A 23,441-nucleotide genomic window follows, 5' to 3' on the forward strand; every position below is an offset into this window, starting at 1 on the left:
TGAGATGTATCTTTATTAGCCATTTCCCCCTCTCGACGAAAACACTGCTGGGTAAAATGTGCTGTGGGCTGTTCAGCTGAGGTTCTGCGTTTGCTCTTTGATGCGCCACGCTGCGTCCATGTATTTGGTGATGTCAGAGTTCTGTCGGTGGTGGTTCATTCTCCGGTCCGTGTCAATCTGGTTCAATATGAGACAGAGAAGCCGCAATTTGAAATCTGCGGACCCGATGCCGCGTTCTAGAATTTCCAGGGCGTGACTTTACGGTTCGACGTGTAAAGTCATGTTAAGTAGTTTGTTGACATCCTTGTTAGAGGATCGTCTATCAACTGCACCCCCTTCCATTCAAATTCAAGATTTAAAAAACAGACTAGTATCCTTTATAGACAGACTTCCATACCAGTGGTCTGGATATCCAGCCTATCTCCTGGCTCTCCGTCTGCGGGTAGCTGTATTTTTTGGTGGGCTCCAGTCGGGCAGCATGAACGGCTTTGATGAAGGCGGCTGAAAAGATTTATATTCTCAGAAGAACACTTCTACCTGGAATACACTTGAGCTGTATCCATTTTTAAGCATCGTGTATAGATTGTATGCTACATGCTTTATACTAACACAAATCAAATTCACTGGCGTCTTCCAAGGACTTCATTCAGAAGAGCTCGTAGAGGCTTCTCAAATTTCCCAGTCAGTCATAATGCCCTGTTTGGCCGATCGGGATCATTCGTAATGTTAACTAAATGAGATGATATGCCGGTACTTACGGTCCTCTTTAAACTTTTCTTGGGTGCCTTTGGACATTGGCTTGTCAGAAAGCACATGAACTACAACGGAAGCACACACACACACACACACACAGAATACAAAACAGCGCAGTGATTATTATTATTAGGGGTTCCAGGGTTTCATTGCAGAGTTTTTACAAAAAAATAAATAAAAACATGAAATAATATATTCATTTTTTAAACTGTTAATTGAATATTTCCTTGCGGCGTTAGATAAATGTCGTTTTGGTGTCATTGATTGACTTGATATGCACTCATGTGTTGATTGGGAGCTCTCCCTGTCGTCGCACTCACGTTTCTTGAACGGGTTGATGCTGAAGTGTGTGTGCAGCTTCTGGGTTTTTTGCTCCTTCCGGAAGGTTTCGACCAGGATCTTGCTCTGCTGGACCACGTCCAGGGGCGTCTTCTCGGGCTGAGCGGCCGCCATGTTGCTGCCGGCTCCCGCCGCGTGTCGTCACCTAGCAACGGTACACATGGGCCTCAGCAACGTGGCGGTCTGACCGCGCGACGGCGCTGTCCGACCGCCACGTGGCGACGCAGGGGGACGAGGCGAGCGCGTCCTGTGTCTGCGCAGGAAAGCTGAGGTACGCAAAGGTCCTGCCGGAAATGTATTTTATTCTTTTATTTTATTATTATTATTATTATTTTATGTTTATTGTGTATTGGCTTTTTTTTTTTTTTCTATTTTGGTTGATTATGACTTTATTAGTGTCGCCTATTGCTTTGACGGGAGCTGCTGTAACGCCATCATTTCCCTCAGGGGATGAATGAAGTGCATCCACCCACCCACCCACCCATCCACCCATCCAGTGTGAGGAGGATAAGTCCTGGGCTGCAATAATGGCGACACTGCTGTGTTCCCCGAGGTTCGCACCGGCTGAAGTAAAGTGAATACGTGTTAGTTTATTACTCTATACTGTATATAAATGACATCAGGTTTGCAGGGCAGTGCTTTGACGCCGACATGGGCACAAGCTACCGCTCCAACAGTGCGTCCGAGCACTTGACCCCCGTCTACACGGCCCGGTTGCTCTTCATAACGAGGGAACTTGATCTGTTACATCCCGATACGTACACGTTCAACAGCGTTTTTTAACATGTATTTATTTGTAAATAAATGGGCGTCGATCACAGAATATAGTCTGATGAAGCTCCTGTCGTACCTGCTGTGCTTGTAGATGAATATCAATCCTGTATACCCCGTGTGTGCACAGCTGACAGCCCTAACATGTTGTGGGAGCTGTCGTGATTAATACGTCATGGACGAGATGAAAACAACAACAACAACCAACCAACGCGGTAAACAATGATGGAAAATAAAAGCTGTTGGATTGGTATTTGTAAATATGTTTTATTTTTTTATTTTTAATTGTTATTGCGGTTACTCCAAATGCATTTAGTTCAAGTTCGGCTTTATCCTTTTTTTTAGGGACTGCGTACGACTCGCGAGTGGTCCGAGGTAGTTCTAAATGTTAATAAATGAGATTAAGTAAGAACATGATGATTAATCCCATTTTATTTTGTTTTTTTTTGTGAATGAGCGTGGATTGCCCACTGGCGAACCGGGATATGCATGGGGGGGGGGGGATACCTTTAAAGGAGCCTTAGAAATAAACGATGGCAAGCTCGCACGCAGCCAACGTATGTGCACAAACACATATACATGAAAAAGGAAAAAGACATCTATTTACAGGGGAAGCTTTGCACCAGGACGGAGCCGCCCAACGCCGCAGCCCCACAGCGTCTGCAGGCTGCGGCCGACGCGCAGGCTTTATAAAGCCTAGGCCCCGCCCACTGGACCGTACCATTCTGAACGACACAAATAAACGTTTTAGCAAAACCCGACGCAGAGACCAAGCAACTAAAACAAGCACACATCGGCCCCGTTAGATCATAGCAAGTAGTGTTCTACTTGATTGATCTGCCTTTATTAGCAATATGTCTCAATATCTTCATGGTCCTGTTTTTTTGTTTTTTTTGCATTGCACTATTTATACTTTTTTTTTATCCTCATTTGTATTCGTATTTATTTTCTGCATTTATTTGATTTTATTTCTATTTGTTGCGTTATATGTCTTTGTGAATTGTGACATAATTCCTTCCATATCAGTGTTGATAGAATAGAGTGTGGCGTAAAGGGCAGGGTGATCTTACACATCATGCATTAAAAGCTTAGTTGCAAAATGACACTTAACAATTGAATATTTAAAAATATACATGATGATAGCATTATAAAACCATCAGGATAATGTATATTATAATTTAATCAAAGTATGATTTTCATTTTAATTTCTTGCAATTGTTAACTAAAAATTGTACGGATGTTACAGTTGTATGATATTTATTGATTTTATTACATTTGATTCTTCTTCATCATCATCATCATCATATTATTATTATTATAATTATTATATTCTTATAAAAATAATCGTTATTATTAATCGTCTCCTTGAACTGGAACTGTTTCATACGTATACCATAAACTTTAGATTCATGAAATGACATGGACTTTACTAGATTATGTTTACATGATCTTTATACGTTTCGTAAATTGGGATGTATTGCACAAAATTATCAAGAAAACTAATACTTACCTAAAACTGATATGCTGCACCATGTGTATTGCTGCCCGCATCTAAATGTATTATTCTTATTGTTATTATTATTATTATTGTTTTAAAGGGCATCTTGAAATAAGTAACCTTCCCCTGAAATGCTTTTATCCTCGGCCTACATTCAGGTTATCCGGGCCTACAGTATGTGATGGACTAGCTTCCATTTCCTGCCATAGAAACTTCCTTTCCCCTATTTTACTAGTTTATAAAATCTCTCCATTTGCAGGTAATGCAAACAAGGAACAGTTTCACTGCCTTAGTATTAGTGTAGTTGTTATTATTAGAAACAGGTCCTTCATTGTTTTGCCAGTGGTTATTTATCTGATTTATTTTTTGATTTCTTCTAGTGTAGGTGAGAGTCGTAGGTTTTCAATTGAAAGTTGTTTTTAAGCTTGAAGTCGCTTTTTTAAGTAGCAGGAATGGAGCGCCTGCTCGCATTTTGTCAAACATTTGTTCTGTTCCAGACTGCGGTGTCCCATGCTCCCCATGCTCCATCCATCTCAACACTCAACACTCAGCACGGCGAATGTTTAAAGTGCACATACACACACACACACTCACATTTGTAAATTGAGTGTATGGTGGTTTCACGGCTGCTGACTCCTCAGCACTTGTCTCCCCACATAAGGGGGTCTTATTTCATTTCCCTTTAATTTGCTTTCATCCCCCAACACACACACACACACACACACACACATACATACATACATACATACATACACACGCATACATACATACATACATACATACATACATACACACACACACAGACACACACATACACACACCCTCCAGTGTTCCTTCGCTCAGTGCTGTCCCATCTGTTCTTCTCAGAAGTAATCATTTTTCTTCCCCCCTCCATCCCCAACCCCTGTCCAGGCTTGTATATGTATGTGTATTTGTGTGTGTGTGTGTGTGTGTGGTTGTGTGTGGTTGTGTGTGTGTGTGTGTAGTCATCTTCCTCTGGGAGAGGCGGACAGCTTCATAAAGGACGAGATGTCTGCCGCTCCTGATTTCACCGTTTATTGGTCCAGGGGGCTAGAGACGTAGTGGAAACAGGTAATGCAATGGTTGGGGAGTTGTGTGTGTGTGTGTGCGCGTGCGTGTGTGTGAGAGGCAGGGGTTGGGGGCTTGTTGTTGTGGGGTCCAGTTCTCCCTGACTCCTGTCACGGCGTCTCACCGCGTTATCGTCAGGGGAAGCTTCCCAGCTCCGCCTCCGGCCGACCCCACTGTCTGTGAATGTGTTATTCTGTATATATTCTGCAACATTGTTTCCCCTTAAACCCTGAAGTGTCTGGAGTTTGGTTCTACACATATTAGGCTCTAAAAGTTGTTGAATAGTCTTAAATCTCAATTTATGAGATCTACATTTTGATGTACAATTTTTTTCATCTCTATATTTTTTCCAATATATTCAATGAACATATTAAACATTTGTATCTTTTTTCTTTTTGTCCAAATTGCTTAAGTTCTCAATCGATCAAGCATTTCATTGATCACTGATGTTAAAATAAGTCTCAAATGTAGTAAGAGTTTGTCTTCAAAAGGTCTCAAAAGGTATTAAATATAACCCTCTGGCAGTGACACCTACTTCTTAGTTTATCAGGTAAAAATCGATCAAAAAATGCATCATAAAAACGAAAGTTGCCAAAATAATAAACCAAAAAGCTTGGAAGTTAAATAAAAAATTACAGAAATATTCAAAATGTGATTCATTGCACAGGATAAATTAAGGTTAGTTTAGTTATGTCATATTTGTCAAGACTCTTTTTTTTTTTAATATCTCTCATTACTAATTAAGTGTTATCTTATCTTGGAAACCACCCTATCCCTATCTTCCTGGACGCTACTGTTTCTGCAGCTTTTATAACAACACGTATTATTCATTTTGGCCCTGTTTACACCTGCCATTAACATTGGTCTTGGATGATCCGATCACAAGTGGGACTAAAATGCGTCTCCCTATGCGTCTCGAGTAACCTCTATATGCAAATCTACATGTAGATCATTTCCATTTGGCAAAACAATACAGGCTGAATTGTTATTCTCCTCTGCGGTGCACGGCACACACCGCAGATCGGGGCAGTGTAGAGGGCTCGAGCTCCGGTCCCCGGCCAAAAACAAATGAAATCGGTGTTTTTATTTTAGATCTATTTATTTCTGTTAGTTTCCTACTTGTATGAGACAACATTTTAAAACACAACTGAGTTAAGGGACTGTCCTGATCACTGCGTAATGGAACGAACGAAACAAAAAACCTGTGTCGCGTCACGCACGTCTCCCTGTTGCTATGGGACTTAATTCATTAAAATGTGGATGTTTTCGTGTAAATAATTTACTTGTAAATCAAAAATCCTGCACTTCTGTAACGGGGAGACTTTCTCAATCTCCTGACATTAAATATGACGCTGTTGCCTAAGTACTCCCGCTTACACAAGGACGTCAGTTGAGTAGGCGCTCCTTCAATGTGGCCCAGGACACTAAAAAGGATGTGGCCATATGTGGCCCAGACCACCTCCCGATGTGGTCTGAGCGATCGGATCTCAAACCGCATTGAGGCCGCATTGGGTCCTTTTACACCTGGCATTAGTCATCGGATCTTGTGATCGGATCACCAAAGAGGCGTGTTAATGCCAGGTGTAAAGGGGTCTTAGTTATGGGAAATGCTTGAGGACCTATGGATGGGTACATTGGACATCCATTAGTTGTATTTCCTGAATTGATCTTATGTAAAATTATCTTGTCTGAGTTTATTTCGCGGATTTTCTCAAAATACCATAGCCAATCCCTCTCTAAATTCTGCCTGCGGCGCCCCCCGTCTCCGTGCGGGAGAAATGGCCCCTGACCTTTCCCGGCACGGCGGGTTTTTAATCACCTGTTACCCTGTAAAGCCTGTTAATTAAAACACTGTATCATGTTCAAACCAGCCCACCCTGTTTATGTTCCCCTTACAACCCAGCTCATCCACTAACACATGTGTGATGCCGAATGAACATCACTGATATTTACTGAAGGATTTTAACCTTAATAAAACCCACTCTGCAGCTTTGTTATTGTGGTTGTGGACATCCCCTTGGTGCGTGCGTGCGTGTGCGTGCGTGCGTGCGTTTTTCAATCAAGCACCACTTAATCAAAATGTAAATTGATTTTTCGTTTGCACGAGCTGCGGCTGAAATGGAATTCTAAAGAGCTGTTTTGGACACAAATACAACCAGTTACGGGGAGAATATGGGCCAAATTAGAAGCACCAGCCCCATGTGTTAACCATGATATTTTCTAATAATAAATCCTCTGCATCACAGCCTGAAATAATGTGTCTGAAGCAATGTCGTCTGCCAGAGCTTCAATTTATTTTTCTATAAATGTATATATATTCCCAATTCATAAAAAAAAAAAACGTTGACAATTTATTTTATTTGTACAAGAAAAAGTCTGACAATGACAGTCACGGGCAACCACTTCTCCGCCTGGTTTCACAGCCCTGTTTGCCGCCTATATGCTAATGCTAACACTAGTTAACATCCTGTGACGCCACATAGAACCTACAAAAACATGTCCAATTTCACATCAGTAGCAGTAAATAGCTTAGTCATATGTGGAAGGAAGTCTTTTCGTCGGGCAAATAGTTTGCTATGTGTGTTAGTTACACTGTTGTCTTAGTGGAAGCGTTTAAACTAGATATACTAGTCATAAAATCATTTCAAATCAATACTCCTATCGATGTGTATTCATTAATTTGGTAAGAAGCTGCAATAACCCGGGATAATGTGCAGCCAGCCTGTCATTATCGCGAAATAACCCCCAGCAGGGAAGCGCTGATCAGGGGCAGCCTGACCACGGGTGCGGCGAGAACGCATTCCTCATGAATATGCATATCATGCCCAGGAAATCCGCTCCCTCAATGTCCATTCACGCACCCTCCAAAGTGTATTTTTGGGTATCTTTTTCGCCATCTGGACCACCTTTATCTGCTTGGCCTGTGGCGTCCAGTCAACCGGAACCAGAACCAATCTCCAGGCAGATAGAAGCACAGGGCCCCGCCCCCTACACCCCCCCGTCTCCCCACGCCGCGTGATAGTCGTTTATCTCACTTTTCTCCTTTGCCTTATCCGCTCCTTGTTTTGCTTGACCCCGACAGTCGGCGTGGCCTAATCTGATGGTGATGACGTCTGGGTCTCCCGTCCCCACCGTGCGCGCGGAGGGTTTTGTTTTCCCAGCCCCTGAGGTGCCTGCGACCCGCCGCCGTCGTCTCCCCGTCGCGTGGAACGCCTCCCTCCCCCATCAGATGGGAGCCGTTGTCTCACCCTCGCCCTTGTCTCCCATCTCCCTGTTTTGACTCTACGCCGGGACACTTTCTCAGGTGGGTAGATTAGGGGCCTCACCCGCCGCGGAGCACTTACAGCGCCGGGGGCTCTCAACCTTCTTTCAGGCCTGACCACCTAGAAGGCTGCCACAGTACCTGCTCTGTTCAAATCACTGGATTATGCCCCTTTATCCAAACAGTGTGTCTATGGACATTCGCCGTCGCCGGTCATTTTTCATGGTAATGACGTGTTACTTACTGCGTTAATATTTAAGACTTAATTTAAGCCTTTTACTTCAGGTCTATCCCACACCGGATAACGTCTAAGGCAGGCCGACTCCTTTACTGTATCAAGCTCCTCTATTTGATTTTATTCCATGAATTATAGTGTTTAGTTAGTGGTTTTCTTATTATTCTACCACTCGTGCTTGCGGATTTTCTGAATCTGACTCAGCTGGTTAATCAACTTCTGTTTATCCTCCATCCCTTTTTTTTTAAAGCAGTGGCTTTGATTGAGACCGAGACCATGACAAATTTCCACTTAAATTTGGGATGAATGAAAAGTGGTTGTGACGGGTGATTTCGTACTTTATCTCGGGTATTTCCCAGAAAATACGCGCTGGCCTAGTGCGCCGTGTGGAACGTGGCAAAGAAGAGATTATTCTCACTTCAGCCAAGGTAAAGTGACTCTTAAAAATGGGTTTTCCACAGCGACCCGGGGAAAGGCGGGAACTCTGTGCCCTCTGTCGAGCGGCTGTTTGGAATGGCGAGGAGAGGGGGAATTTTTACGACTCTGCTCTTTAGTCCGGCGACGCTAATTGGCTGCCATTTTAATAATCACACCATTAGACCCCGATCCAAACCCACGAAAGTAAAAGGCGAGCTCTCTCCTTCTCCTCCTCTCTACTCTGAATGCTGACATTTGGATGCCTTTCCACAGTAATAAACCAAGTGAGTGATATTTTTACCCGCCTGGATCTGCTGGCAACTTTTTCCACACTGTATGCAATTCTTGTTCGTCTGTCTCAATCAATCAATCAATCAATCAATCAATCAATCAATCAATCAATCAAATAATGAACCAACCAACCAACCAAATAAACAACCAACCAACCAATCAACCAACCAACCAACCAACCAACCAATCAACCAATCAACCAACCAACCAACCAAATAACCAAACAACCAACCAACCAACCAACCAATCAACCAACCAACTAACCAATCGACCAACTAACCAACCAAATAACCAACCAACCAACCAATCAACCAACCAATCCACCAACCAACCAATCAACCAACCAATCAACCAACCGACCAACTAACCAATCGACCAACTAACCAACCAAATAACCAAACCACCAACCAATCAACAAACCAACCAACCAACCAACCAACCAACCAACCAATCAATCAACCAACCAACCAACCAATCAACCAACCAACCAACCAAATAACCAACCCACCAACCAATCAACAAACCAATCAACCAACCAACCAACTAACCAACCAGCCAACTAACCAATCAACCAATCAACAAATCAACCAACCTATTAACAACCAACCAACCAACCAACCAATCAACCAACCAATCAACCAACCAATCGACCAACCAACCAACTAACCAATCGACCAACTAACCAACCAAATAACCAACCATTCAACCAACCAATCAATCAATCAATCAAATAATGAACCAACCAACCAACCAAATAAACAACCAACCAATCAACCAACCAACCAACCAACCAACCAATCAACCAACCAATCAACCAACCAATCGACCAACCAACCAACTAACCAATCGACCAACTAACCAACCAAATAACCAATCAACCAACCGACCAACTAACCAATCGACCAACTAACCAACCAAATAACCAACCCACCAACCAATCAACAAACCAACCAACCAACCAATCAACCAATCAACCAACCAACCAACTAACCAACCAACCAACCAACCAACTAACCAATCAACCAACCAACCAACCAACCAACCAATCAACCAACCAACCAACCAAATAACCAACCCACCAACCAATCAACAAACCAATCAACCAACCAACCAACCAACCAACTAACCAATCAACCAACCAACCAACGAACCAATCAACCAATCAACAAATCAACCAACCTATTAACAACCAACCAACCAACCAAATAAGCAACCAAGTTATTATTTTGAGGCATTTGCATGAGAAAAAAGTCAGTGATAAGTTTTTTATCCACCTGGACATGCTTGGCTACGTTTTTCACACTGTAGTTAACTAAACAAAAAAAACAACCAACCAACCAACCAATCACAGCTTTACTTATGCAGCCCTTTCATCACAAGCATATCTCAACGGGCTTCACACACTGAATCAGTAACCGCGCTATTTATCTTCTGCACTTCTCACACTTTCAGCACATACTTACTGACGTGGTTTCTCACAAACGTTTCCTTCATTTGCTGGTCGTTGGGATGACTGCACCACGGGTGGCATCAAGCAGAACAATCTTGAATCTTTAATCGTCACACAGCACACCACACTACAACACTACAACACACGCACGCACGCACACACACACACACACACACACACACACACACACACACACACACATGCTGGCTTGTCCTTCCTCCGGGGCCACAGCCAGGAGCAGTGCCCCCGGAGGCGCTGCTCCACACACACACACACACACACACACACACACACACACACACACACACACACACACACACACACACACATTGCATTTCAAATTAACTGGCATGGCAATGTATCAATTTAGTTGCAATACCTGTGTGTGTGTGTGTGTTTGTGTGTGTGCTTCTGCGTGTGTGTGTGTGTGTGTGTGTGTGTGTGTGGTATCTCTAATAAAGGTTTATCTTATCTCTTATCTCTTATATCTAATCTCAAGGAATAAAATATTTCTTAGTTATTATTGTTACTTCGCTGTTATTTTTTGAGTTTGTCTTTATATGAGTTCCTCTGAGTAATCTTATCTCTAATGTGTCATGCGGCCTAATACGCCGTTTTAATGACGGGGTGAATGGGCCATAAAAAACACATTAGGGGAGGTGTTGCAGCATGGAGAAAACAAAGAGAAAGAAAACAGAGAGGTCATGCGGAATGCGAGCTCTGGAAATCTCTTTTTTTAGGGTGGCGAAAATTAGTGTTCCGCAATTTGTTTTGGCAAAAACGCCATTCAAATGAATACACATCACGCTCGCCGGCGGGGAAAAAAAACACATTTCTAGTACAAATAAATGTTTTTTTTTAACCCTTTATTTGGAGAGGCTCACTTTATGTATTTCACATATTAAACTGTGAAATAAATGATCATTTTTGAAATTGGTTGTTTTTTTTATTGCTTTTTTGAAAATATATTGGAGGAATAACAGTGAAGGTGAAGCTAAGAACACTGCTAAAAGTATGCACTGAGTACTGAGGCCATCTTTTGATTATAATGACCAGTTCTTCTATTTTGTGCTATGTTAGCGTTGAATATAAAGCTTTGACAAGTTTATATGAGTATATGTGATTGTTTAGTGATTTTAATATTTCAGTCTCAAATCAAAGGCGCCTTGACAGCTGGGTGATGTTGACGAAATCACACCATTTTTGACAGATACCTCGATATCGATAATTTGATGACCTTTTTACGGGGATGACCTTCGGCGCTTTCATGGAAGATCTCCACACGAGAAATATAGGAGAAACAATCAGTCGTAAAGAAGTACAGTAGAGGGACAGCTCAGGTTGGACAGTTTGGTGGAAAAGTGAGAGAGGCCGGACTGAGATGGTTTGGACACGTGTGTAGGAGAGATGAGAGTTACATTGGGAGAAGGAGGCTGAGGGTGGAGCTGCCAGGCAAGAGGAAAAGAGGAAGGACAAAGAGAAGGTTTATGGAGGTGGTGAGGGAGGACATGCAGGCGGCTGGTGTAAGGGAGGAAGATGCGCAGAACAGAAGGTGTTGGAGGCAGACGATCCGCTGTGGCGACCCCTAACGGGAGCAGCCGAAGGAAGAGGAAGAAGAACAATCAGTCGTGATTAAAGTCATCAGTCCATGAAGTTCAGACAAATCCCAGAAGACAACTACTCTCATATCACAATGTCAATATTGTATTGATACGCCGTCCAGCGCCGAAGACAACATTTAACTATGTTGTGATATTACGATAACCAAAATCCCAGATGATATTTTGTCTCATCTGACAATATGAATATTATATTTCAACATTGCGATGATCAAGGCGATATCTAGTCTCGTGCGATATCGAAATATCGCCCAGCCCTACTTGACAATGCTCAGAGCGTCTCTGGAGTCAAGCACTCTTCTTTACCCACCATCCACCTCCAGCGGGCGGTGTTCTGATGATTAGTAGCCGCTGTGTTGCATGATTAACCCTCACTAGCTGTGGGCGAACGTCACTAAACCGAGTTTCCAACGGCTCAGGTCTCTTGAATAGGGAGCTTGTTGAGAGAGAAAGGACGGGGTTATCGCTCATGTCAAATTCCCAGCTAAAGTGACCACTTTGTTTGGGAAAAGGATCTGGCTTTGTCACGGCTTGGCGTTCACTCATTGCCCCTCGGGTGAGAGGAGCTCAAGACAGCGGAACCGGCTGGAGAACACCGGCCACTCCGGATGAAAGCTCTGCCTTTTCTTTTTTTTTTATTTTATTTTTTTTTTAACTTAAATTATTTAGTCATCCTTTTTTATGGGGAAATTGTTCTCTGCCTGAAATAAGATGTGACATGGCTCCTAGGCCGGAGATACGATCCACAATGCTATTTTCACAATAACAATTCAGGTTTTGCATCACATTTATAATTGTAAAATGAAGATATTTAGAAGAAAAGGGAGATGAGAGATAAAACTTTATTCATCCTGAAGGAAATTATTGTGCCAACAGTTTCTCAAGAAAATGCAGTTTGGAAAGTTAAAATGGTAAAAATGGATAATAAATATAATAATAATATAATAAAAAAAAAAATATATATATATATATATAAATATATTTATATATATATATATATATATATATATATATTATAACAACATAATAAAATAAAAAATAATAAAATGCAATTATAAAAATAGTGCAAAGCTTATTTCATAGATATATTCATACCATATTCATACCATTCCATACACATATTAATCTATAAATATTCAGAACCCACATCTAGTTGCCAAAATGTTTGTAAACAGCTAAATATGTTTTTTATACATACGTATATCATAATGTTAGATGTAAGTGATTCCCTGTTGCAACAATGAAGAACAAAAATAATGAAACCTTGCATATACAGTACATTGGAACTGAACGTATTTAACGTGACTTTCCATTAAGCTCTACAACTTCCAAGAATGGAGATACAAAGACATTTTTTTTGTTGAGTCATCAGCGATGGATAGAGACGCCGAAGGTGAAGACGAGCGCTTCATTGTTGTCCCTAACCGTGGCTTGCGTGAAAATCCAGGAGCCGGCCGTGAAAATCAGGAACAATAAATAAGTCAAGCCACCAATGAGGAAATCAAAAACCGGCATTAGTTCCAAACCTGGCAATTGGTTTGGAAGGTTTTGGCTTTGTGTTGTCACCAACTCGTGCATGTCAGCGCTTGTAAAATAATATAGGCGTCCAAACAGGGTTTGGGTTGCACAGCGTGTCTGCATTCCATTGTCGACGGACTAAAAGTTCACTTAGCGCTCATGTTTGAATAGGTGGTTTTACCATAAGGCACAGGAAGGCAATTGCTTGGGCCCTCGTCCGTAGGGGGGGGCCTCGTAAATTTGTGTGGATTTTTATTTTGCATAAAATATATTGTTTCCTCTGCCATTCCAGTGAGCAGCGCTGTGCATCGCTCATACCTGATGAGTCGAATTAAGAAAAAAGTCATATTACAGAAGAACGTGCAGAGCAGACGTGGAGGGCGGAATAGAAGAGACACGCACTTGCAGTAGTGCTCCCAAGCATTTCTTTTAACTATAAAATTGTATTAAATATTTTGTGTATATTTAATCCACTACAAAAAATTACATTATTTATTGTGATTTAATGTGACTGGACTCAATTGACATCCTCTAAAACAAATTACCCAATTATGATAAAAGCAGGGCATTTCATGAAAAAAAATCCTCCCCCTATTGTTTGACAATACTTCAATGTTTCATTCCCAATATTTTTCTTGTCTTATCGTCTTCTAACGGAGTGAAGAGCATTTCAATGGTTCACACACACACACACACACACACACACACACACACACACACACACACACACACACACACACACACACACACACACACACACACACACACACACACACACAGTCAATCAGCTTCAATAACAGAGTTGAGATGTATACATGATTCCTAAAAATCATCCTAAAACACAAGATACCGTATGTCTGGTATGTTTTGAATGTGCAAAAAGTTTTGAACATGAGCAGAAATCTTGCTGAAACATGTATGAGCTATTAAAGTCCAGGGGTTTATAAATTAATTCAAAGGAATAAATTAGTCATTGATGTGAATAGGTGCCACATGCACATTTAAAGAGGTTACTTCCCTGTACAAAAGAGGACAGAAGAGTAAATCAGGCCTATATACGTGTTGACTCAGCAGGGACAATATTAAATGAGAAAAGTGGATCTACAGCAGATTAAATATTTGAAAGAAATACAGAATGCCTGAGAGCCTTACTGCATTATGTTCCATTATATTTTGAATTGTCACCTGGTGCCTGAATTTTGTGTTTTCCTTTACATTAATAAAGGCATTTTCACCATAAATTGATGCAGAAAAGGCACAAATTTGCCAGAATGCAGGAAATCAAGTGTTTGACACTCAAAATTTCCTGGGGCGCGGCCCCAAGACCCCCCCACTTTATGCCCGTGTTCAAACGAAACCTACACCACTGCATGATTGCACACGGTGGTACATGGGGCCGCCACCGGCCAACACCTCCTCTGAATGTTTGACATTGTTTTTCTGGGGGAATTGTTTTTTTCCATTGGTTTTTAACGCACCCGAATTTGGTAAACCCTCACGTCTGATGCGTCTGAAAACTCCGCTTAACTGCCCTTCTATAGTTTGTTCTATCTCTCATTCCTTCTCTTTCTCACCTGTCATCCGTCCGGCCATCAAATCTGTCAACAGCTACCACTTTACCCTAAATAACAAAAGAGTGATCGGGTTTCAGGGATTTTAGAATCACTGGTGGAGGAACCTCTCGCCTGAAGGAGATTCAGGATTTAGGTGTTATGAGGCAATGTTTATTTTATCGGGTACAAAGTTTAAGCTCTTTTCTTCACCCTCCTTAAAAAAAGATATTGAACTTGAATAAATCATATGGCTGTCATTTTGGAGGTCTCTAAAATTGGAAAAGTTTCAGAAAAAGGAACGCAAGGTGTGTTGAACCACTTCCAGACTTTCTGTTGCGATGGTTTATGGATTGGCGTGTCTGGGTTTCATGAAGGATGGAACCATCTCTGCTGTTTCATTTGCTTGTGTCTGGAAAGGATGGAACTGATGGATTGATGCTCTCATTAAGTCCAAAAAGGTTCTCAGACAGATATCTCACTCAAACTCATTCAAACGGCACTTACCTATTTGGCTATTTTGCGTCAATGGCCAGAGGCCAGTGACTTTCCAATATTAAGATATGGATATTATATGGATATATCGCCCAGCCTCAATTTATGTGCGTTACCACAGACTAGTCAGTATCAGTATTCCTTCTTAGCTATTCAAAAACATATTTCGATTTTTTTTTTTTTAACATTAAAAAAACAAAACGGATTTCCTGTCAGAGTATGTCAAACTAGTATCACAGAAAAGTTTCTCCATTTCAGGATTGTTTAATATATATTTCTCAGTTTACACAATTAGTTCACAATTGTATATACGGTTGTACATGAAAGTCGCTGACTCTAATCTGCGATGGGGACATCGTGGTGCACACGGCCGATTCAACTCCTTCTCCTCCCGCGGAGCCGGATTTCAACAACAACCAATCCCGCTGCGGTGGGTCTGGGTGTTCGCGCACTTGTGTTACCGGCTTTCAAAACCTGGGATGGAATCCTCAAGTCCTTTAACCCTGAGGTTCTCATCCAACGCCTTATCTCTCTGAGCCGCTGAGTCTTACTAACGTCTCCTCCAATCATTTGATTCAAGGAACGACTTGGATGGAAAAATCAGCACTTGAACCTGTGACTGATTCAGACTTTAGTCTAAAAGGCATTTGGGGCCTTGTGTTCGATATGTCTGTTTTAGGACTATATATGGAGGATTATGGAGAGCTATTGTGGGTAATTTTACACAATATCAATTAAAATATTTCATAAAATCAGATAAAAAAAACATTGAACGGTATAATGATTCATTTATCAGACGATGTTTTGTGCTGATGATTATCCTTGTTGTGCAACTTATTGTCACTTTTGCTTGTTCACCTGGTTGGTTTATCGTATGTCATGAATCCAGACGACATACGCACATTTGCTCTGTTGTGTCGTAGGCATGGACTAAAATACTTAAATAATACTTAATACTTAAATAACTCGCAAGCCCTGGAGCCGTGGAGAATTCCACTCACATAAAGAGTTGAATCTCTAAAAAGAGCCAAACTTTTCATCACAAAAGTCCTAACACTATAAGTGTGTGTTTCCTCTCCTCCGCCCATCATGTCCGTGCCCACTTTGTGTGCTCTCCAGGGGCCTTTTTTTTCTAATTCAAATTATTGGGATACTCACAGTATGGGATGTGAGTAATGCACAGCACCGATCGCTGGAGTGAAGTTAAACAGTTTTCATAAAAAAAATAAAACTCCACATAAATTCACGAGGCCAGCTCGCGCACGAGGCTCCAGCCAATTGCCTAACTATGTCATATGGAAAGACCGCCTGCGTGTGTGGGTGTGGGTGTGTGTGTGTGTGTGACTCTATTGCTTTAGCTTTCTTGCCCTGCTCTCCCACTGTGACCAAAGTGCTGACTGGCACTTTCTAGCGCACAGCAGTTTCACATGCACGTACAGTACATGTCCTTACATACACACACACACACACACACACACACACACACACACACACACACACACACACACACACACACACACAGACACAGACACAGACACAGACACACACAGACACAGACACACACAAACACACACACACACAGACACACACACACACAAACACACACACACACACACACACACACACACACACACACACACACAAACACATATGTAGTTACACGTGTCTCTACACACACCTGCGGCTTTACATGGAGTACGGGTCGGCAGCCAGGGGCTGCTGCCAACAAGCCATCATGACACTTTTCACCTGGCAATGTCTCCCGGTAGAGGGTGTGTGTGTGTGTGTGTGTGTGTGTGTGTGTGTGTGTGTGTGTGTGTGTGATAAGTGAAGCGAATGCTACGTGCGTGTAGGTTAGACTGTAATATACTCTAACGTATATACATACGCACATACACTGGAGTCCTTATTCAATCCCATAATAGTTGACAATGTGATAATGCTGAAATTACGTGATATATGTGTCAAAGGTAAGATTGAAATCTGTTTCAAATGTAATAAAAAATTGTGAATGGTGTTTTTTATTTGCAATACTGCTTTAGTAGACGTATAAATACCATCTGATAATAACGATACAATAATAATAATAATAATAATAATAATAATACTAATAATAAAAATATGTAATATAGATTCAACATTCAAATTATTTAGAAATAATTAGTACTAAAGTAAGTACTTTAGATACAAAAAATAAATACAAAAATTGCTGGAAATATTAAAGTCCTTTGATATTTAAGTACATTTGCATGAGATTCAGAAGCAAAAGTATGCATTTTTTTTGTTAAATTAGTTATTGATGGTCCAGTTTTTGGGTGCCCTAATAATAATAACAATAATCATAATAATAATCATAATAAACATAATAAATTAATAATAATTATAGAAACAAGCTGCAATACACGGGTTGCAATATCGTCACCAATTACAAATCTTCGAGTTCCCATGGAACATAGCATCAGTTCGTGCTGTTGTAATTACACGGTGAATCCTGGTGACATGGAGGATTACTAATACAAGGATACACTTCTTGAATGTTATGACTTTATCCAAAGAAAACAAAACGGACACCATTTGGACCGCTTGTCTGGAGCTGCAAGCGAGCTCCATGTGTGAGGACAAAAACACGGAATGTTTTCCACTCCTACAGTTTGTGTGTTAAGACTGGTTGGAATGACACCGGGTTAGATGGAACAGACTGTGTCTATATTTACAAAAAGGGCAAAAGAATGACATATCAAACGAAACGCCCCGCCAACGTCAAGCAGGTAAGACAATGCACACGCACACGCGCACACATGCACGCACGCAATTTGTAATCACTCCGGAGCGATGGAGTCTACAGCACAAAGCTCGCAGGGTGCGAATGTGTGTTTGTAGCCACAACCTGCACATTTATAACGAATTGGATGATGACGTTGCAAAGCGTCTTACTCCACACGCTCATCACGCTCCCCGACCCGACTAGAAGTTTTCGAACGTTGGAATGTACAGTTTTCAGAGTTCCCATGAAACGCAGCATCACTTCCTACCGACACCAATTACAAATCTCAGAGTTCACATGGAACGCAGGGTGGAGGCTCTTCCCACTGCTTCTTTATTGTCTTAGACTTTCGGCAACTCTTTAGCATCTGGAACTCGAAAACACACAGACAATACAATTATCTCATGACACAACTAATAACACATTTCCAAACCCAACAAAAAAAATCTTTTGACATAAAATGTTTTTACACAAATGACAGCTACCGAGTTTCATTGATTGTTTCTTTCATTCATCCGGCTCTCTCCTGATGATGTCACTCACCCCATCTAATCTGCTCACTCACCTGCAGTCCATCTACTCATCACCGGGCAATATTCAACCCTGGCTTTCCATCCACTCATGGCCATATTGTTGTTTGAACAACCCCTTACCCACTCTCCAATTCCCCGTCTGTCTACCTATTTGCCTGCCCGCCTACCTGCCTGCCAGTCCTGCCCCTCCTAACTGCTTGCCTGTCCAGCCTGTCCTACTGGCCCTGCCTGCCTGCCTGCCTGCCTGTCCTGCCTGACCTACCTGCACTGTCTACCTACCTGCCTGTCCTGCCTGACCTACCCGCCCTGACTACCTGCCTGCCTGTCTGTCCTGCCTGACCTACCTGCACTGTCTACCTACCTGCTTGTCCTGCCTGACCTACCCGCCATGACTACCTGCCATGTATTCCTGCCTGCCTGGACTCAATTGATTAAATCTTGTTATTTATTTTATTTTTTGTTTCTTTCAGGCAGAAGAGATTTAAATTGCGACAGATTATATGTATTTTGCTTTGAAAAGAAGATGGATTTATTTTTCAGGTGTGACATTTGAGTTTCAAGTAGTGCCGACAAGGAGCAAACACAGCTGAATGTTCCTGTCACAGCCATAAAAACATTTCACCCACCACGTGTCATTGTGTGTAGATTGATATTTGGAGTGATTTACTCCATACAATTGCATAATCGGTTTATAGTACAATCCCCAGGGCTGTAATGTGATGATGTGTGGTATTAAAATGAACGACTGAGTCATTACATGAATGATAAACAGCGGTATTGTTACAGATGTTCGGTAATGGCTGATCGAGAGCAATTTCCTCTCTCTCGCTCTCTCTCTCTCGCTCTCTCTCTCGCTCTCTCCCTCGCTCTCTGGGGGTTAGAGGCGATGTGAGCCTCCACTCGTCACACCCACTGCCTCCTAGTCCCACGAGGAGCACATTGTCTGCTTGTCATTGGTTCGCCTCTGCCGCTCCTTCTTCCTGCGCCGTTCCACACACCTGAGGTCCATCATTCATCAAGCCTGCCGCATTCATTCCCCGGCCTTCCCTCCACTCATCGCCCGATCGTCAGCTTTTCTAACCTCCTTTGGTACCGCTCTTGGCTCCTCCAGAGTTCTGAGAATTTGTGTATGCAAGTCATCGTGCTAACCTTGACTTTCTCCCTTCCATGTCCAGGCCGTCCTTGTCCTGCCTCGTCGAGCCTGGCTCCCTGTCCACCCGTCCGGAAACCTGGATCCCTCCTTCCTCCTCCACGCCGTCCCTGTCCTGTTTCGCCTCGTCCCGTCCGGTAGTCCCTCCTTCCAGGACCCGTCCGCCCGATCCAGCCCGACCGGGTCTCACCCTCCTTCACGCCCAGTGTCTCTCAATAAAACTCTGTTGTTGAACCCCGTCTGCCAGCAGTCTCTGTGTTGTGCATTTGAGTCCGCCCAGCCCTGGTCGTAACACCACTTCAGATGCACAATACACAACAGCTGGAGGCTGTTGCCTCTGGTGTCCAGAGGCGTGCCCTGTTCTGCCGCGGGGAACCGACTAAGAGAGAGTCAGTTCCCTGCAGAAAGGGATTAATATAAATATATAAATATATGTATGCATTTTACATATATAGTATTAGTATATACTGCATGCACAAGCTTCTGTATTCCAGCATTGAAATCGCTCTCGGCTACTTTCCTCCCCCTCTGCCTTCTGAATCATTGAGCTCGCTCAACGAAGGTTAAATGCAGATAAACGGTTTGGCAGCTTCGCTCCTGGCGTGGCGCCCGGAGGGGGAAGGCCGCCCCCCAGCGGCGGTCTTCTGGACGAATCCTCAGCGCCAGCGTAACCGAAAAAAGGGAAGATTGAGTTGGATGATAACCTCAATGTTTCGTTTTTTTTGTTTTTGTTTTTGTTGGGGGGGATGGGAGGGGTTTAACGCAGTAGGTGTTACATTGTGAAGTTGGGGCCGTGATATGTTATTCCATTTTTTCGAAACCTTTTCTCAACCCGCTGAGACCTCGTTCCTTTTTTTAACAAACTAAAAATCGAACAGCTGTGCACATTTCCATGTCTCTGAAGTGTTGTTTTTCGAAAGACCTAGCAGGGGTTGGTTTCAGCTTTTTAAAAAACGTGGACGCACGTTGCACTGTTTTTCGGTTCATCCAAACACATTTTCTAAGTCTGACTGCTTTGACACGGATATAAAGAGCTGAAGTTTGGGTCAAAGAAAGGATTTGTTTTCAAGTTTTCTTTTCCTTTCACAACAAAGGCAAGCTCCAAACTTACAAACCTTATTTTTAGATTGAAGTTTCTGGTGGGTGTATACAGTAACAACTGTAATGACGCGCTTCAGTCGATGCGACAGCTTCTTGGGATCACTGTCCCTGGAGAATCCATCGCTCACAGTGTGTTCTCACAGTGATGGTTGGTCTAAAATGCGGGGATAATACACATAGGTAGACTGCTGTTGTTCGGATTATAGTTATAGGATATAGTCGATATTAATAAATGTACACACACAATCAAATCTGGTTATGGCCAGGAGGATGAATGAGTGAATACTGATGTACTGTAGCTCTCTTCCTGGCAGCTTTTTGGGGTCAAATATACAGTATAGACAAACAAACAAATCTATATGCAATTCCAGCTCTGAAAACTCTCAAGATTTACTTCAAAATGATCTTTATTTATTTTGCATCGTTTGAGTTTGGTGTCTGGGCTCTTCCGCTCATCACTCCCGGTGAGATGTAAAGCAAAGATAGGCAGACTCCGTGAGAAATATAGGAGGGATGAGCTTGAATCCACCCATTGGATAGAAGAGCAGAGCCCAACAGGTGGAGGGAGCACAGCAACACAGGCAGAAAACAGGCAGTATAGCAGGTAGGGCAGAAGGGGCTGGCTGCTTAAATAGGCCGTCCAACATGGGCGTGGCACCATCGAGTTGTCTGACAGAAGTAGCCCCGCAAGCCACGCATCACTTATCACAGTTGAGTGATAAGTGATGCGACCTCTCTTTTTCAGACAACCAACCAACCAATGTTATGCACAGGTCAAAATAACACATTTTGGCAGGGCTGAGTGGTCGGCATATGAACATATTTTTGACAGTTTACCCCTTTGCACTGTCTCTAATTCGTTCCAAATGATTTGGCTTCTATTCCCCACCGGGACTGTGGTGTCCCCTTCCAACATGACAGCTGCTGGAGGAACCCCAGGAGGGTCTTACATCCGGAGACCGCACACACACACACACACACACACACACACTCACACACATGCACACACACACACACACACACACACACACACACACACACACACACACACACACACACACACACACACGTAGTCCATCCACACATCAAACTCAATGTACTAAATTGTTCACCCACAGAGAACCTGCATCTATTCTTACATGGACAGAAACTTTTTTCACTTTCTCTCTCTCTCTCTTTCTCTTTCTCTCTCTCCCTCACACACACACACACACACATACACTGTGCGCTGATGAGTATCCTTTCCCAGTGCGGTGTGATTAGTTATGTTTGGACTGAATTGCAGTAGGTGGTGAATATGACGCATTCTCAATGGAGCGGCTTCATTAATTACGGTCATTATCCCTGTCCCCCTGTTGCACTCCCCCTCACACACACACACACACACACACACACACACGCACGCACGCACACACACACACACACAGCCTGAGCTCCATCTCAACCTTCACCCCTGGACACTCACTCCTCGAAACCTCAGGCACAAAATAAATGTGTGTGTACCTGTTGACACAGCTGTTAATGGGAAATAATAGACACAGTGTGCGTGCATGTGTGTGTGTGTGTGTGTGTGTGTGTGTGTGTGTGTGTGTGTACATAGGGGGGCATGTAAAATAACGTCATTGTATGTGTATGTGCAAGTAAAAATATATATAAAATTATATATATATATATGTGAGTGTGTAAACACATGCATGTATGGAAAATTTTATTTGGACGTGGACACTACGTGTTTTGAGGTGAAAGAAGCGCCACAGGAAACAACATCCAGAGACGTGCCAGGAAGTGGCGTTAATGCATCGCAGCTGACTAACACCTTGTGGGCACTGTGGCTTCACCCGGATTTCTGTTTGCATCAAACTCAAAACCAAAGCATGCGCCTGTCCCCGGCAGATGTTTTGTCAAGTTGTGTTGTCTGTAAGCAGAGAGATGTTTGGGGGGCAATGGGTGGGGGATGTCTGCTTGTGGGCAAAATTTCTAGACAAATGTCAAGGGAAGAAAAAAAAATATATATGTTGTTTTCTGCCAATCATCTGTAGTTTTGAGGAGCCAGACTCTATCTATAAGCATATACAAACACTTATTGTATATACATATGAATCTATACACACAGTATACTGTATAGCTATTCTATATGCAGACAGAGCAGGGATAGCGTCAGTCTTAGTCTCACCGAAACAAAATAAAAAGAAAGATAGAGGCTGAGATAGAGATAGGCAGATAGGCAGGCACCAAGCCGCCGATGAAATGTCTTTAACCAGGGAGACATACTTTGCACAGTGATCCATGACTGTACAATCTAATCTCCTGTTCGTCTCCCAATGTTTGGTATTCCTCCCACCACCACACCTGAGTCCAGTTTACCTTTGTCTTCTTTTGTGTTCTGTCTGGGGAAGGATGGGGATTCTCGTACAGAACAGACCCAAAGCAAAAAGCTTTGCTCCCTGTGATTCATCCAGGTAGAATGGTTGCTCGCTGGTAGATGGTTAGATGAATTTTTTTTTTTTGTTCAATTCAGATGTTATCTGACTTGATTCCGTGTAGTCGTAGTAGCTTCCAAATAGTTCCTGATGCCTGTGAAATGGTCCAATGAGTCTTGTGGAAAA

General features: G+C 42.5%; 1 protein-coding gene across 1 annotated transcript; it reads right to left on the minus strand.

Moving 5' to 3' along the window:
* Positions 1 to 3: 3 nt before the first annotated feature.
* Positions 4 to 19,895, minus strand: cfap144 (cilia and flagella associated protein 144). Its single transcript, XM_080010741.1, has 5 exons — positions 19,734 to 19,895; positions 1,074 to 1,237; positions 759 to 818; positions 398 to 501; positions 4 to 177 (listed from the first exon to the last, which is right to left on the minus strand). Exons 2-5 carry the CDS (start codon positions 1,204 to 1,206, stop codon positions 73 to 75), a joined length of 402 nt encoding a protein of 133 aa, XP_079866867.1. The 5' UTR covers positions 1,207 to 1,237; positions 19,734 to 19,895; the 3' UTR covers positions 4 to 72.
* Positions 19,896 to 23,441: the final 3,546 nt, after the last annotated feature.

This window comes from Zeus faber (genome assembly GCF_960531495.2).
Source record: "Zeus faber genome assembly, chromosome: 1".
NCBI classification, from domain to species: domain Eukaryota; kingdom Metazoa; phylum Chordata; class Actinopteri; order Zeiformes; family Zeidae; genus Zeus; species Zeus faber.